The following is an 18,509-nucleotide window of genomic DNA, read 5'->3' on the forward strand; positions in this document are numbered from 1 at the left end:
GTGGTAGGCCTTTACATAGAATGGCAGTATGCGGGTCTGTTCTCAGGCTACTATGAATGGTGTCTGGTGTATGGAAGAACAAATATCTGTACAATTCAGTGGCGGCTGCTGAGGGGAGAACAGCTCATAATAATGGCTGGAACGGAGCGAATGGAACGGCATCAAACACCTGGAAACCATGGAAACCATGTGTTTGATGTATTTGATACCATTCCACTGATTCCGCTCCAGTCATTACCACGAGCCCGTTCTCCCCAATTAAGGTGCCACCGACTTCCTGTGGTACAATTACATAGGTACTCGCACTCAACCCATAAAAAGGAGAGAAAAAACAKYGAGGCCGAGATGTAAAAATATAGCAAATTGAATCCATGCTAAAAAGCCTAACAAAAGGCCTATACTTCCTCAGAGCCCTGACATTATGTCTGACTATAACTGGACGAGCAGTAGCTTCACTCTATATAGCTAGAAGGATTGAAATGGTGTCTTTTCTGGACCTCTTTATCCTCTCGCTTAACCTTGCCTGCTGCTTCTAGGGTTGATTGTTAGCTTGGATTAGAAGCCCTTCAGGAACACCGCTTGACTATAGGCAGTGGGGCCTGAGATGARCCAGGTCTGCCCTTGTACCCACTTACCTCTSTAGCTCAGTTGGTAGGGCATGGCGCTTGCAACACCAGGATAATGGGTTCAATTCCCYGGACCACRCATTCTAAAATGTATGACTATAAGTCYCTTTGGATAAAAGCGTCTGCTAAAGGGCCTATGTTTTATTTATTRATTTATATACAGTACCTTACAGTTGTAGGCAGGTGTGAAAAAATGCTATAAAGTAAGAATGCTTTCAAAAATAGACATGTTAATAGATAATTTTGATCAATTAACAAAATGCAAAGTGAGTGAACAGAAGAAAAATCTAAATCAAATCCATATTTGGTGTGACCACCCTTTGGCTTCATAACCATATTTGGTGTGACCACCCTTTGGCTTCATAACCATATTTGGTGTGACCACCCTTTGGCTTCATAACCATATTTGGTGTGACCACCTTTGGCTTCATAACCATATTTGGTGTGACCACCCTTTGGCTTCATAACCATATTTGGTGTGACCACCCTTTGGCTTCATAACCCTATTTGGTGTGACCACCTTTGGTTCAACATATTTGTTGACCACCCTTTGGCTTCATAACCCTATTTGGTGTGACCACCCTTTGGCTTCATAACCTATTGTGTGACACCCCTTTGCTCATAACCTATTTGGTGTGACCACCCTTTGGCTTCATAACCTATTTGGTGTGACCACCCTTTGGCTCATAACCATATTTGGTGTGACCACCCTTTGGCTTCATAACCATATTTGGTGTGACCACCCTTTGGCTTCATAACCTATTTGGTGTGACCACCCTTGGCTTCATAACCCATATTTTGTGGACACCCTTGGCTTCATAACCATATTTGGTGTGACCACCCTTTGGCTCATCCATTGTGTGACCACCTTTGCTCATAACCATTTGGTGTGACCACCCTTTGGCTTCATAACCATATTTGGTGTGACCACACCTTTGGCTTCATAACCATATTTGGTGTGACCACCCTTTGGCTTCATAACCATATTTGGTGTGACCACCCTTTGGCTTCATAACCATATTTGGTGTGACCACCCTTTGGCTTCATAACCTATTTGGTGTGACCACCCTTTGGCTTATAACCATATTTGTGTGCCACCTTTGGCTTCATAACCTATTTGGTGTGACCACCCTTTGCTTCATAACCATATTTGGTGTGACCACCCTTTGGCTTCATAACCATATTGGTGTGACCACCCTTGGCTTCATAACCATATTTGGTGTGACCACCCTTTGGCTTCATAACCATATTTGGTGTGACCACCCTTTGGCTTCATAACCATATTTGGTGTGACCACCCTTTGGCTTCATAACCATATTTGGTGTGACCACCCTTTGGCTTCAAAACAGCATCAATTCTTCTAGGTACACTTGCACAAAGTCAGGGATTTTAGTCAGGTGTATTATTAAACAATTATACCAAACAGGTGCTAATGATCATCAATTCAATATGTAGTTTGAAACACAATCATTAACTGAAACAGAAACAGCTGTGTAGGAGGAATGCAACTGGGTGAGGAACAGCCAAACTCAGCTAACAAGGTGAGGTTGCTGAAGAAGACAGTTTACTGTCAAAGGTCATACAGCATGGCAAGACTGAGCACAGCAACAAGACACAGGGTAGTTTTACTGCATCAGCAAGGTCTCTCCCAGGCAGAAATGTCCAGGCAGAAAGGAGTTTCCAGATGTGCTGTCCAAGCTCTTTTGAAGAAGCACAGAGAAACGGGCAACGTTGAGGACCGTAGACGCAGTGGCTAAGGAAACTTACTGCAGCAGATGAAAGACCCATCATGCTTACTTCTCTTCACAACCGGAATATGGCCAACAGTGCCATCAGCTCAGAATTGTCAGAAAACAGTGGGACGCTGGTACACCATCTACTGTCCGGAGAAGTCTGGTCAGAAGAAGACTTGCGGCCAAAAGGCCGTACCTCCAACGTGGAAACAAGGCCAAGCGACAACTATGCATGAAAACACAGGAACTGGGTCGCAGTAAAATGGCAGCAGGTGCTCTGGACTGATGAGTCAAATATTTGGCTGTAGCAGAAGGGCTGGAGAGCGGTACACAAATGAGTGTCTGCAGGCAACAGTGAAGCATGGCGGAGGTTCCTTGCAAGTTTGSGGCTGCATTTCTGCAAATGGAGTTTGGTATTTGGTCAGAATTAATGGTCTCCTCAATGCTGAGAAGTACAGGCAGAGACTTATCCATCATGCAATACCACCAGGGAGGCATCTGATTGGCCCCAAATTTATTCTGCAGCATGACAACGACCCCAAACATACAGCGAAAGTCATTAAGAACTATCTTCAGCGTAAAGAAGAACAAGGAGTCCTGGAAGTGATTGTATGGCCTGGTGCACTTCACAAAATAGATGGCATCATGAGGGAGGACATTTATGTGGATATATTGAAACAGCTCAAGGCATCAGTCAGGAAATTAAAGCTTATTCACAAATGGGTCTTCCAAATGGACAATGACCTCAAGCATACTTCCAAAGTTGTGGAAAAAGGGCTTATGGACAACAAAGTCAAGGTATTGGAGTGGCCATCACAAAGCCCTGACCTCAATACCATAGAAAATTTGTAGGCAGAACTGAAAATGCGTGTGCGAGCAAGGAGGCCTACAAACCCGACTCAGTTACACCATCTCTGGCAGGAGGAATCGGACCAGATTCGCCCAACACTTAAAAGTGTTCATTCAGTATTGTTGTAATTGTCATTATTACAAATAKATMTTTTAAATCGGACGATTTAATCGGTATTGGCTTTTTTTGGTCCTCCAATAATCGGTATCGGCGTTGAAAAATCATAATCGGTCGACCTCTACTCTCTACTATTATTCTGACATTTCACATTCTTAAAATAAAGTGGTGATCCTAACTGACCTAAGACTGGGAATTTTTACTTGGATTAGGAATTGTGAAAAACTGAGTTTAAATGTATGTGAACTTCTGACTTCAACTSTACATACTCACAATACCAGTCAAAAGTTTTGACACACCTACTCATTCAAGGATTTCTCAATAACCCAAAACACACCTCCAGGCTGTGTAAGGGCTATTTGACCAAGGAGAGGGATGGAGTGCTGCATCAGATGACCTGGCCTCCACAATCACCTGACCTCAACCCAATTGAGATGGTTTGAGATTGGTTGGACCGCAGAGTGAAGGAAAAGTAGCCAACAAGTGCTTAGCATATCAAAAAGCATTCCAGGTGAAGCTGGTTGAGAGAATGCCAAGAGTGTGCAAAGCTGTCATCAAGGTGGCTACTAAATTTACAGAAGAATCTCAAAATATATTTAGATTTGTTTAAACACTTTTTTTGGGTTACTACATGATTCTATATGTGTTATTTCATAGTATTGATGTGTTCAGGATTATTCTACAATGTAGAAAATAGTAAAAATAAAGAAATACCATTTATGAGTTGGTGTCCAAACTTTTGACTGGTACTGTGTGTATATAACCTGCCTATATAACCATCATACATGTGCCATCGTTTTATCCGACTACAGTGATGGTGTGAACCATGACGTGAAAGCATTACCTAGTGTCCTCCGATTTTAAGGAGGCCAAAAAGTCACGTGTAGGCCTTTCTCTACCATTTTATCCTTTCAGTGTGGGCAGTGTCGTTTTTTTTCTAACAACACCTAGCCCCTTGGTCTAGCGTAAAGCATTTTCACCTCCGGTGGTAACCCTATCTCTGGTGCCTGGGCTCGGATGGCAAGGTTAGATTTTCAGCACCTGTCTGGACACTATTGTCTCGCCATGGCAACCGCTGGCTGATGCCAGGTGGTGGGGCCAATGTCCTGTGGGCAACGAGTCTGTGTTTTCTTAGTTTACTGCTGTATTTCTCCTGCTTTATTTCACCATAACACTATGAGCCCCTTTTCTTTCATCGATAACTTTTAGCCCTTTGAGAATGCTCGGCCGTAATTCAAATGTCGAGCTACATTTTTCAAATTTTCTGCCCCCCCTTGCCTGCAGGAAATGTAGTTATTTCATAGCCACCCTTGTCCCACCGGTACTTACCCGTCAACCAATCCCTCTTCCCCGTTAGCTTGGGCCTTCCCCCTCTGAGGCTAAACAGAGTTGCTGGACACGGGAGAACAAAGACTCACTGACGACACCGTCTTCAAGACCAAGCAGGCTATAATTCAGAGAAACGGGGATGGAAATGTAGGGAGAGAATAAAAAGCTGACCCCAAGGCATCGCTGTTAGAGAGTGTGGATTATTATAGCAGAGAGGAGTGGATGAGAAATGGATGCTGTATTCATCACTCTGGGGTTGATTAGAGTGGCTGGCTCCTTTTTCAGCGCAGCGACTAATAGAGCAAGGCGCTGCAGACGCGCTCACACACACACTGATCCTCTGGGTTCTTCACTGATTCAGGGCCTCAGTGTAGCGTCTGCATGCTGAGAGAGAGAGAGAGAGAGAGAGTGACAGAGGGAGAGAAGGCGGTATCATGCATCACCTCCAGCTGGAGGTGTGTCCTATCGACAGGCCCGCTGTCACCCTGACCACCTCGTCCTCTGTGTGGGCTGTAGCTGGGCCAACGGGAGCAGCCATGACGGTTTGTGGAGTTTAAACCCTCTCGGTTGGTCTGGGTGTCTTGTACGGAAACTGTAGCGTTCATGGTGAGTGAGCTTGTGTGTGTTTGTCAGCTCGACACGATGAGGATGAGGGGGCGAGCACAGCAGTCTACAGTCTCTCCTCTCTCGTTCTCCCCCCCCCCCCCCCCCCCCCCTGTCTGACAGAAGGAAAAATGAGGGAGTAGAAAGAGAAGGAATGATGGAGGGAGAGACAGAGGGAGGTAAAGGACAGGAGGGCTTAGCCTTCACATCATCTTTCAGCTCATCTCTCTGAGGTGAAGTGTGTGTGTGTGAAATGTTTATTTTTAACGGTATTTTGCCAGCTTCTGATGACCGACGTATTAGATTTGTCCAGCAGTGTGTCTGTTTTAATACAACCTGTCTATGAAACACAACCGGCTCCTGCTTTCCCTGTAGAAGTGTTGTTGTGCGGTAGACTCATGCTTTCTAGTAATGGCGAGTTAAATATTGGAATATTATTTTTGACAATATATTAATATATTTTTTCCCTAGTTGGCTGTACCTGAACAAACTCCAGTATTCTTCCTTCATAGCTTGTTCTCTTTTTAAAAAAGGAAGAAAATGTTTTTCAGCACTTTTATTTCCCCATGACCGATGCAGACATGCGGTGAGCAATATGTTTGGAACATCGAATCGCAATAAAATCCCAGTATCGAATTGCAATAGATATAGGATCGTGAGAATCGCAATACGTATCGTTATCGGCACCTAAGTATCATGATAATATCGTATCGCGAGGTCCCTGGCAGTTCCCAGCCCTAATGTTTTCCCTGTGGAAGTGTCTGCTGTTTGTTCTCTCACTCACTCACTCACATATATTTATTTATATATTGCGGGAGAGAAGGAACGAGATGTGGAGTGCTCGGTCCTGACCCAGTGCGGTAAATGGACTTTCCAAACATTTCCTGGATGTGCACTAGCCTAGCGTATGTTCAACTCAATTAAAAGTAATGGATTGGAAGGAGCTATGCTCTGCAGTGGTTTTGGCCCCCTGCTAGTGGTCTTCACATGGTTCATAGAAAAAAAACMAATTTCTTCCATTTTGTTGTCAGTCTGCCCTGTCTAGCAGTAGACTATTACAATACAACTTTATCAGCCTCTTTTAGGGGCCATTTTAGTGTCAGTAAGGCATTGCTACTACAGGTAACCCCTAGACTATACCCTGTACTGTCGCTTTGCTTCTTGCTAAGCCTGTTTGTCCTCTCCAACGCCATCAGAACGCTGTGCCAACGGAGGCAGGCAGACAGGCCCAAAGAGAACCTCTAACATCACCAGGAAATGAGAGTAAGTTAATGAAACACTGGCCTTGTCGTAACTATGCATGTTCCCCTCGAGACAGGTAACCCTGGGATACCGTTGCCACTGGAGTCGCTAAAAGCACTAAAGCCCCATCTCCCTATTTGATTACATGACCAGCCTCGACGCCGAACAAACACAAAGTCAATGTTATGACATCCTAGCGGTAGCAGTGAAAGGCTAATTCACACAGAGCAGAGGCTGTTAGTTCCATGTGATTGTGGTCGCTGAAATAAGATTCCGACGTCGGGGTGAGGGGATTGGTGTGACGCCAAGCGTCTGTTTGGTAAATGTGTTTACTACGGTACTAATCCGAGGCCATGCAATAAACTGCTCTCTCAGCCTGCGACTAGTGAGGAAGGGGAAGCAGTTGGGTATCATGACTGTACTGCCCTACAAAGRAAAAATGCACCAACTGCTCATTTGGTCAAAAATTAGTTGTCATTTTTGCGGCATTAAATACATGCTTAATCATGTGGACAAGTATCCTGCCTCTTATGTTTTGGAGAAAATGGGGATCAAGTTAGCAGTAACTGCATAAAGTTACTGTGAAACCAAGGTAAATAAAAGCCAGAATAGGAGAACCCGTTTTGCTTGGTAGGGCAGAATGGGTGACCCCGTTTTGCTTGGTAGGGCAGAATGGGGGACCCCGTTTTGCTTGGTTGGGCAGAATGGGGGAACCCGTTTTGCTTGGTGGGGCAGAATGGGAGAACCCGTTTTGCTTGGTGGGGCAGAATAGGAAAAATCCGTTTTGCGTGGTAGGGCAGAATAGGTGAACCCTTTTTGCTTGGTAGGACAGAATATCCCTTACCATTTATGTAACACACACACTCATTTTCCTTTTCCCTCTCGTTTTCTCTCACGCGCAGACAGCCTGTGTTTTCTTTCACCTTGCTAGAGGCACCTGCAATGTCGCTGCAGAGGTGCCAAATTTCTGCTCCCCTCCTCCCCTTCTGTCAGTAGTGCTTACCCCTCCCCCCCATCCCCTGGCTAGCTGAAAAGGCTTCCTCCCCGGTTGCTCACCCCCATTCACTACAGTCCTTATAACATTGTACTGTCTTTCATAACGAGCCCATATCTGCTGTCACCAGTCACCTTTAGTTCACTTTACCTATATGCTGACAGGACTCAAGCATGGACTCAGCCAGAGCCGTTTTGATATATGGTTATATACGGCTCTGGACTCTGTTTGGTTTAAGTTAAACTGTTGTTCCATAGTTGTAATGTAGTATCTGTAAAAGCATAATTTCAGCACGGGAAAGTACTGCGTGTGTGGCGAGGAAACAGGCCCTGGAAGAATCTGAATGGTATGCTAACTCTGGCTTAGTAAGCTCTAAGTACTGTCTGCTGAATCTGGGTCTCTGCAGTGGGGTGATAATGCTTTACATAAGGCTAGATAAAGTACTGAGCAAAAGGGATGGGATGGGGGGGGGGGGGGGGGGGGGTGGAGTGAGGTAGAAATGGTGAGAAAGAGAGCATGGAAAGAGTTTGAGAGTAGTGGCTCTGATCCTGCAGTGTGGTGGCTCCCGAGTGGCGCAACGGTCTAAGGCCTCTCAGTGCTAGAGGCGTCACTACAGACACCCTGGTTCGATTCCAGGCTGTATCACAACCGGCCGTGACTGGGAGTCCCATCGGGCGGCGCCCAGCGTCGTCCGGGTTTGGCCGGTGTAGGCCAACAAACAATTTGTTCTTAACTGACTTAAAAAATATTTTTATTTTATTTTTTAAAGTAGCTCTCTCGCTCCAATCGGTGACCACTGTGTAGTAACAGCGCTGTCTCTTTCAGCCCTGTACTCTGAGCAGCAGCTCTGCCTAGCCCGGCCTGTCTGCATCCACAGGCTTGTCTCTCTGAATCGCCAGCTCACATGTCTCCATCATACATCACATGGAGTCAGGGTTTCCATCACTCAATAGTGTCTCTGACCTCTTCCTCCACCAATCCATCTCACTTTTGTTATCCATCGCTCGCTCTTTTGTTCTGTCTCGCTCTTTTGTTCTGTCTCACTCTTTTGTTCTGTCTCACTCTTTTGTTCTCTGTCTCGCTCTTTCGTTCTCTGTCTCGCTCTTTCGTTCTCTGTCTCGCTCTTTCGTTCTCTGTCTCGCTCTTTCGTTCTCTGTCTCGCTCTTTCGTTCTCTGTCTCGCTCTTTCGTTCTCTGTCTCGCTCTTTCGTTCTCTGTCTCGCTCTTTCGTTCTCTGTCTCATAGGAGACAGCACTCAGAGAATCTCGCCTCCTAATTTCCCCAGTGCAGTGACCCTTCTTTGTTGGCAGTGACAGGGGGAACCACCGCAGTAGGTTGTGCCTCACGCCTGGCTTCCTCCTTTAAGATGACGTGCACATTGCCCAGTAGGGCCCTTTACAACGACACTACGCCGACCTTGGAAACTGTTACTACAAACACATATTTATACTAGAATCAGTTTCTTCTTATTCATTAAGCATTCAAAGAATAGTAGCTGGCCTGAGCGTAACCTTTCAGACAACATAAATAGACATGATCAATAACTGTCAGTTTTGTCCTAGTTTGGTTGAGTGTAAAACCGTCAGAGTGGAGAAAACCCATGTAAAACGACTTAGAATGAATGTTCCCATCTCAGGTTCATGCACTGCTCATAATAACAATATGGTGATATCACATGTTATGGCCATATGGCCTAGCCCCATCTCTCACCAGCCAGTGTACTGACACCTCATCACACACTGATCACTCTGCCCCTACATCTTACAGTACAGGCCCATCTCTCTGTGGACTCAGGCTGTGGCCTCTTTGTGCCACACACACACACACACACACACACACACACACACACATAACCCTGTGAGTGAGTCAACTCTCTGTCATTGTTTAACTGCTCCCGTGGCCGGAGGTCTGATGGCCAGGGCGTCACGTGCCCCACTCTGTGACACACAGAGGGACACACTCATTAGATAGGGGACACTAAGGTCCAGAGGCTGTACTCAGGCTGTGTGTGTGTGTGAAAGAGAGTGGACCTGAGTCTGATCCAAATTGAGGTTTAATAAGATGCTCCTAGTTTTTAGTTTTTTAAATGTAGTTTTACCAGACCATGGATCTGCCAACACATCCCAGTTTTTAGTTTTTTAAATGTAGTTTTACCAGACCATGGATCTGCCAACACATCTCAGTTTTTAGTTTTTTAAATATAGTTTTACCAGACCATGGATCTGCCAACACATCCCAGTTTTTAGTTTTTTAAATATAGTTTTACCAGACCATGGATCTGCCAACACATCTCAGTTTTTAGTTTTTTAATATAGTTTCCCGACATGGATCTTGCCAACACATCCAGTTTTTAGTTTTTTAAATATAGTTTACCAGACCATGGATCTGCCAACACATCCCAGTTTTTAGTTTTTTAATATAGTATTTACCAGAGACATGGATCTGACACACCATCCAGTTTTTAGTTTTTTAATATAGTTTTACCAGACCATGGATCTGCCAACATCTCAGTTTTAGTTTTTTAAATATAGTTTTACAGACATGGAATCTGCAACACATCTCAGTTTTTTAGTTTTTTAATATAGTTTTACCAGACCATGGATCTGCCAACATCATTCAGTTTTTTAAATATAGTTTTACCAGACCATGGATCTGCCAACACTCTCAGTTTTTAGTTTTAAATATAGTTTTACCAGATCGGATTGCCAACTCTCTCAGTTTTTAGTTTTTAAATATAGTTTTACCAGACAATGGATCTGCCACTAGTCTCAGTTTTAGTTTTTTTAATATAGTTTTCCCAGACATGGATCTGCAAACATCTCAGTTTTTAGTTTTTTAAATGTAGTTTTACCAGACCATGGATCTGCCAACACATCCATTTAGTTTTTTAAATGTAGTTTTACAGACATGGATCTGCAACACATCCCAGTTTTTAGTTTTTAATATAGTTTTACAGACCATGGATCTGCAACACATCTCCAGTTTTTAGTTTTTTAAATATAGTTTTCCAGACCATGGATTTGCCAACACACTCTAGTTTTTAGTTTTTTAAATGTAGTTTTACCAGGACCATGGATCTGCCAACACATTCAGTTTTTAGTTTTTTAAATATAGTTTACCAGACCATGGATTGCCAAACATCTCAGTTTTTAGTTTTTTAAATATAGTTTTACCAGACCATGGATCTGCAACAATCAGTTTTTAGTTTTTTAAATATAGTTTTACCAGACAATGGATCTGCCAACACATCTTCAGTTTTTAGTTTTTTAAATATAGTTTTACCAGACCATGGAATCTGCCAACATTCAGTTTTAGTTTTTTTAAATATAGTTTTACAGAACCATGGATCTGCCAACACATCTCAGTTTTTAGTTTTTTTAAATTATAGTTTTACCAGACCATGGATCTGCCAACACATCTCAAGTTTTTTAAATGTAGTTTTACCAGACCATGGACTTGCCAACATCTTTCAGTTTTTTTAATATAAGTTTTACCAGACCATGGATCTGCCAACATCTCAGTTTTAGTTTTTTAATTAGTTTTACCAGACCATGGATTTGCCAACACATTCAGTTTTTTAAATGTAGTTTTACCAGACCATGGATCTGCCCACATCTAGTTTTTCAGTTTTTTAATGTAGTTTTACCAGACCATGGATCTGCCAAACATCTCATTGAGGATTCAGCTCATCGTAGTTTTACTAGGAAGTCGTTAGATTTTGGAGACTTTGGTTGTTTAGTCGGGTGAGAAGAGTTGTCTTGATATTATATTGTATCTTTTTACTATATTCTTTGGGTGTCGTTGAGTTTTTTGTGAGGATATTGAGACTTAAAATTGGAGTAGGTTTGGAATAAACAGTTTTCTCTGAAATCCTGTTACTTGATTGGTACGGTTGAGGTAGTGTGGTGTGTGTTCTTGGTGTTGAGTGTGATGTTTTTGTGTTCTGTCTTAGGTTGAAAGTAAAGACTAGCAGAGTGGACCATGGACAAGTGCGTCTCTAGACAGAGTGTCAGGAAGAACTGGACTTGAGCATATCCCAACGATTTATGGAGGCTCGCCTGCGGTGTACACAAAACACACTTATATAAGAAGGTTTAGCAACCACCACCACACCAACCTTATTAGACAGGGTATACACACAAGAACTTATACCTGAAGGGTTTAATACCCACCACCACAACTTATACTAGACAGGGTTCACACAGACACATAGGACCCTCTTATACAGTCTGGTGTACTTCTCTGGTATTACCTGACTCTGGGCATTATTGAAGGAAAGATGGGGGCAACAAACTGTTTATTAATTCTGTACAGTCATAAAACCACAGCAGGAGTATTCACTGAGTATTCCATGACATTGAACTGACCGGGTGAAAGCTYTGATCCCTTGTTGATGTCACTTGTTAAATCCACTTCAGTCAGTGTAGATGAAGGGGGAGYAGACGGGTTAAAGAAGGYTTTTTAAGCCTGKAMACATTTGAGACATGGATTATGTATGTGTGCCATTCAGAGGGTGATGGAGCAGCTTGACAGGAGAGGGTGTGTTGTTTCTACTGTTGAGTCATGGATCAGTCTTTCATTTCCCTTTTTGGAGGATTGACTGTCTAACCATGATCAACATGATGCCAGCCCAGCTCTTTCCCTGTTCTCTACAGAGCTGCCCTCCGTGGATGACTTGGCTAGGGCTCGTTTTCTCTTTCACATACACAGCAAATATACACCGAGTATATTTAAGTAATAAGGCCTGAGGACATGTGGTATATTGGCCAATATACCACGGCTAAGGGCTGTTCTTAAGCACGACGCAACACGGAGTGCCTGGATACAGCCCTTAGCCGTGGTATGTTGGCCTTATATCACAAACCTCCGAGGTACATTATTGCTATTATAAACTGGTTACCAACCTAATTAGAGCAGTAACAAGAAATGTTTTGTCATACCTGTGGTATACGGTCTGATATAGTCACGAGTGGCGCAGRGGTCTAAGGCATCACTACAGATRCTGGTTCGATTCCAGGCTGTATCACACCCGGTCGGGATTGYGAGWCCCATWGGGCAGCGCACAATTGYCCCAGCGTCGTCCAGGTTTGGCCGGGGTAGGCCGTCATTATAAATAAGAATTTGTTTTTAACTGACGTGCCTATTTAAATTAAGGTTAATTTTCAGCCAGTCAGAATTCAGGGCTCGAACCACCCAGTTTATAAAAAGTATTCACTGAGTATTCCATGAGATAGAACTGACCAGGTGACTCCAGGTGAAAGCTGTGATCCCTTATTGATGTCACTTGTTAAATCCACTTCAATCAGTGTAGATGAAGGGGAGGAGACAGGTTAAAGAAGTATTTTTAAGCCGTGAGACAATTGAGACGGGTGTGTGTGTGTGCGCCCGCCATTCAGAGGGTGAATGGACAAGATTGACGGACCTTTGAARGCCGTATGGTAGTAGGTGCCAGGTGTAGGGCTGTTACTGTAACCGGTAGTCATGACGGCAGTCAAATTCCACGTGACCGTTTAGTCACTGTTATTAGGCTTCTCCATGCTCTGATGCTGCTGGTCATTAGTAGCCTACCAAACTTGCTAACTGCCTGGTACTCGGCACTCTATTGTCCCTCTAATCATTGATTGCATTTTGGAACATTAGCTCTTATAGCCTACTGCCATGTGCGATTGCTGCGCTTATGATGTGAAGAAATAGCCTAATAGTTTAACATTTTATGCTAAACTTTTTGATCTGTTGTGTCAGCCGCATTGCTTTTAAAAGTTTGTTGATGCTGGTGTTTGTATTKATTTGGGATCTGTCGCCTCCCACAACTGTCCCAGACTATGCTTGGAAGATTTCTTTCTCACACAGAATATGTCGACTTTTCTACTATGGGGGATAGTAGATTGACATGGGCTAGTGCTTTTGCTGTTCGTTAGGCCTACTCATCTTGTTGACTGATGAAAAGTACATGTGGACAGTTTTTCCAACATCTTCAATTTGCGCGTCGGAATTCGATAAGGACGTGGCAGGTGCGTGTCCGACGTGTCCGTCTTCAATTCAATTGTGAGAAGGACCCGATCACGTGACGGGCGTTGGCTAATAAGAATTGAGATATGAGAGAGAGCCGTGTGAGTAAGAGATGCTTCGGAGCACGCAGCCGGGAGAAGATAATTCTAATTATTATATTCGGCACAAGGACCACTGTCTGCAAAAGGCATGGATCTTTTTAGAGGGCATTACGGCCACACAAGGGGATGCTGCCGGGAAATTCGAGGCGTGTGCAACCTGCACAAAGCAGAGCTCATGCCTTTTCGTGCAACATTTTTCAAGTCATCATTAGCGTCGCATCATGCAGCCTTAGAATGTATTAAAACATTGTACGGGCGTGGCCAAAAGTTTTGAGAATGACACAAATATTAKTTTCCACAAAGTTTGCTGCTTCAGTGTCTTATTGTCAGATGTTACTATGGAATAGTGAAGTATAATTACAAGCATTTCATACGTGTCAAATGATTTAATTGACAATTACATGAAGTTGATGCAAAGAGTCAATATTTGCAGTGTTGACCCTTCTTTTTCAAGACCTCTGCAATCTGCCCTGGCATGCTGTCAATTAACTTCTGGGACACATCCTGACTGATGGCAGCCCATTCTTGCATAATCAATGCTTGGAGTTTGTCAGAATTTGTAGGTTTTTGTTTGTCCACCCGCCTCTTGAGGATTGACCACAAGTTCTCAATGGGATTAAGGTCTGGAGTTTCATGGCCATGGACCCAAATTATCGATGTTTTGTTCACCGAGCCACTTAGTTATCACTTTTGCCTTATGGCAAGGTGCTCCATCATACTGGAAAAGGCATTGTTCGTCACCAAACTGTTCCTGGATGGTTGGGAGAAGTTGCTCTCAGAGGARGTGTTGGTACCATTCTTTATTCATGGCTGTGTTCTTAGGCAAAATTGTGAGTGAGCCCACTCCCTTGGCTGAGAAGCAACCCCACACATGAATGGTCTCAGGATGCTTTACTGTTGGCATGACACAGGACTGATGGTAGCGCTCACCTTGTCTTCTCCGGACAAGCTTTTTTCCGGATGCCCCAAACAATCAGAAAGGGGATTCAGCAGAGAAAATGACTTTACCCCAGTCCTCAGCAGTCCAATCCCTGTACCTTTTGCAGAATATCDGTCTGTCCCTGATGTTTTTCCTGGAGAGAAGTGGCTTCTTTGCTGCCCTTCTTGACACCAGGCCAACCTCAAAATCTTCGCCTCACTGTGCGAGCAGATGCACTCACACCTGCCTGCTGCCATTCCTGACCAAGCTCTGTACTGGTGGTGCCCCGATCCTGCAGCTGAATCAACGTTAGGAGACGGTCCTGGCGCTTTCTGGACTTTCTTGGGCGCCCTGAAGCCGCCTTCACAACAATTGAACCGCTCTCCTTGAAGTTCTTGATGATCCGATAAATGGTTGATTTAGGTGCAATCTTACTGGCAGCAATATCCTTGCCTGTGAAGCCCTTTTTGTTGCATGGCAAAGAGGGACTTTGCAATTCATCTGATCACTCTTCATAACATTCTGGAGTATATGCAAATTGCCGTCATACAAACTGAGGCAGCAGACTTTGAAAATGAATATTTGTGTCATTCTCAAAACTTTTGGCCACGACTGTACATATTGCCAAAGCTTACTTTGGATATTTACAATATGAAAATAATAAGAATCAAAATTGTCAACGGAACAACAATAACCAAGGATCAAAATAACCATAAATCTGTCTCTTATACACATCTAGATGTGTATAAGAGACAGCCTGTGTTAACGAGACATGTCATCTGGTCCTTTTGTGGCAGGGCTGAAATGCAGTGGAAAAGTTTCGGGGGGATTCAGTTCATTTGCATGGCAAAAAGGGACTTTGCAATTCATCTGATCACTCTTCATAACATTCTGGAGTATATGCAAATTGCCYTCATACAAACTGAGGCAGCAGACTTTGAAAATGAATATTTGTGTCATTCTCAAAACTTTTGGCCACGACTGTACATATTGCCAAAGCTTACTTTGGATATTTACAATATGAAAATAATAAGAATCAAAATTGTCAACGGAACAACAATAACCAAGYATCAAAARAACCATAAATTGAACAATAACYATAAGCATAGAGGACATGTGRAGGTTGTTTGGTCTMTCAGACACTGTCCCTCATCTTATGGCAGCCAGCAATGTTGTGCGCTGCCAACCCARAGCTCTCTGCGTCCTCSCCCAACAGGACAGGAGCCTATTCTCATCAGAGAMGTCTTTGAAACCTTGAATAAGGGTTCATACAGGGAGCCAGGTTTTCCTGTGTCTACCCTTCTCAGTGGCAAGGCTGTGCTCACTGAGCCTGTACTTTGTCTCGGTCTCTCCTCTCGTCTCTCATTCTGTCTCCTTCATGCCAGACTAACTAACCCATGTGGTTTCCTAACTCTTATATGAGAGGTAGTTTAGTTAGAGGCTGCTGGCAGTTTAGTGTGTCTCTCTCTCTCTATCTCTATCTCTGTCTATTCTCTCTGTCTGTCTATTCTCTCTGTCTGTCTATTCTCTCTGTCTGTCTATTCTCTCTGTCTGTCTATTCTCTCTGTCTGTCTATTCTCTCTGTCTATTCTCTCTGTCTATTCTCTCTGTCTGTCTCGGTCTCTCTCTCTCTGTCTCGGTCTCGCGCTCTGTCTCGCAGCTTCGAGTGGGCCTCCCTGCTGTGAACACACATTTTCCGAGTGAAAGCATGTTATGCAAACAAATGGTAAACATATAGAATATTTAGAGGTGTAAGGTGTGGGTTAGGGTGTGTCAGATCAACAGGAGGGTTGGCTTAGTGAAGCAATCATCTGAGACCAGGCCAAGGTCACTCAAGGTCTCTCTCCACCCCCCCTCCCCCTCTCCATCCCTCCCTCACTCATTCTTTCCATTGCCTGCCTTCTCCACCAATACACCAGCAGCTCAACCACCATGAATAATGCAAGGCACCAAGTTCAAACCACGCACGCACGCACACAGTCACTCACTACAATGTGTGTGTGTGTGTTGCAGTAATCTGCCAGCCAAGCCTGCGGAGGAGGCCCAGAAACACAGACAACAGTATGAGGAGATGGTGGCCCAGGCCAAGAAGAGAGGTGACTGTTCATGATTTATTCATTCATCTGGATCATACCTCTTTCATAGGGACATGCCCTCTCCCAGGGCTCGAGAAGTTCTCCTAGCTGTCATGATCACTTATAGTCAAAAGGAACGGATGCCTTTCCACTTCTCCAGCTTTTTAGGCTACGTTTACACAGGCAGCCCAATTCTGATCTTTTGCCAAAAGAATGTGTGATTGGATATGATTGGGGAAAAAGTAGTAAAAATATCCGAATTGGGCTGCCTGTGTAAAAGCAGCCTTGGATACTTTTATAATCGCTGCCATTTCTTGTCCCCGCTCCGTCATGAAAACTGACTGGATTGGTTCCCACTGTACTGTTTCACAGCCATGACACCCTGCAGATCAGTGGTCCTAGAAGGACACTATATCATGGTAATGTAATAGATATTGTAATCTAACGGTCTCTTCTCCCTGCCTCGCTCCCCTCTCTGCCTCGCTCCCCTCTCTGCCTCGCTCCCCCTCCCTGCCTCGCTCCCCCTCCCTGCCTCGCTCCCCCTCCCTGCCTCGCTCCCCCTCTCTGCCTCGCTCCCCCTCTCTGCCTCCGTAGAGCTCAAGGAGGCCCAGAAGAGGAGGAAGCAACTGGAGGACAGGTGCAAGCTGGAGGAGAGCATCGGCAACGCCGCCCAGACCTGGAACCAGGAGATTCTGCCCAACTGGAGCACCATGTGTAACTCTCGGCGGGTCAGGGATCTCTGGTGGCAGGGTGTGCCCCCTAGCGTCAGGGGCAAGGTCTGGAGCCTGGCGGTGGGCAATGAGCTCAACATCACTCACGGTAGGACACACACCTCACTGTAGGTCTTAGAGAGGCTACTGAATTATACACACCCCATATTGCCTTTTGTGTGTGTGTGGAAAAAGAGGACTTAGAATACTGTAGATACCAGAGGTCTCAATTTCAGCATGACTCAGTGAAAAACCACCCCCTCTGGTGGCCCATTCTGTCAGTTACATCCAAACCAAATGGGATCATATATCACACACCTCTCTCGCTCCTCTCTCTCCTCAGTTATTCTCACTAGAGGGCAGCAGGGACAAGGCCTGTAGATAAGCACAGCACCACTGAGACACTGAATAGCTCGTTGMTACTGGAGAGAAGACCTTGAGGCTGTCCAGGCCTGATGTGCTGCAGCGGAAGGCTTTTAGATAGAGGGACTATGACAGTAATGCTGTAGTTTACTTCCATGTTAATTGTAGCAACGGAGTGTTCAATGGCAGGTTTTAGAGTGTGTGTGTGTGTATGCACATAGTGATCAGTGTTGTGATGTATTCTTCCACAGAGCTGTACAACATCTGTCTGGCCAGGGCCAGGGACAAGTGGAAGTCTATGCCTACAGAACCAGTGACTGAAGGTAGAGAAGACTTCTCTTTCGTCTCCCTTCGTCTCTCCATCTTTATCCCCTTCTTTCTCTGAAGTGCTATTGGAAACGTTTGACCTCACTCACAAAGGGCTGAGAATTTAAATCTGAGTTGCATTGAATCCCAAAAAATCCTACAGAAGGTTAGGGAACATGAGAGTTGGTTAAAGGAAGTGTGTGTGTGTGTGTGTGTGTGTGTGTGTGTGTGTGTGTAGATGCAGGTTCATCTCTGGCGGACAGAGAGGCCAGTCTGGAGCTGATCAAGCTGGACATCTCCAGAACCTTTCCCCATCTCTGCATCTTCCAACAGGTCAGTGGCTGGACTACAAGCACAACTGTTTGACATCATCGAGGATCTCTTGTGTCCACTCTTTTATCCAAAGCAACTTACAGTTATGCGTGCATACAGTTTATGTACAGGTGGTCCCGGGAATTGAACTCACTATCCTGGTGTTGCAACGCCATGCCACACCAACTGAGCTATAGAGACCACAACTGGAATAGAGAGTG

At 44.5% G+C, this 18,509-nt stretch overlaps 1 protein-coding gene across 1 annotated transcript in view; it reads left to right on the top strand.

The window, feature by feature from the left end:
• LOC112070916 (TBC1 domain family member 14) overlaps positions 1–18,309 on the top strand; it is a gene marked incomplete at its 3' end in the record, with an annotated part of 40,806 nt that extends 22,497 nt beyond the window's left edge. Inside the window, exons 5-9 of the mRNA XM_024138371.1 lie at positions 7,403–7,488; positions 16,536–16,618; positions 17,192–17,416; positions 17,922–17,993; positions 18,215–18,309. Coding sequence (XP_023994139.1) covers positions 7,403–7,488; positions 16,536–16,618; positions 17,192–17,416; positions 17,922–17,993; positions 18,215–18,309 — 561 coding nt within the window. The remainder of the gene's footprint in view (positions 1–7,402; positions 7,489–16,535; positions 16,619–17,191; positions 17,417–17,921; positions 17,994–18,214) is intronic.
• Between the last annotated feature and the right edge of the window lie 200 nt (positions 18,310–18,509).

Source organism: Salvelinus sp. IW2-2015, unplaced genomic scaffold (genome assembly GCF_002910315.2).
Source record: "Salvelinus sp. IW2-2015 unplaced genomic scaffold, ASM291031v2 Un_scaffold1460, whole genome shotgun sequence".
Taxonomy (NCBI): Eukaryota; Metazoa; Chordata; class Actinopteri; order Salmoniformes; family Salmonidae; genus Salvelinus; species Salvelinus sp. IW2-2015.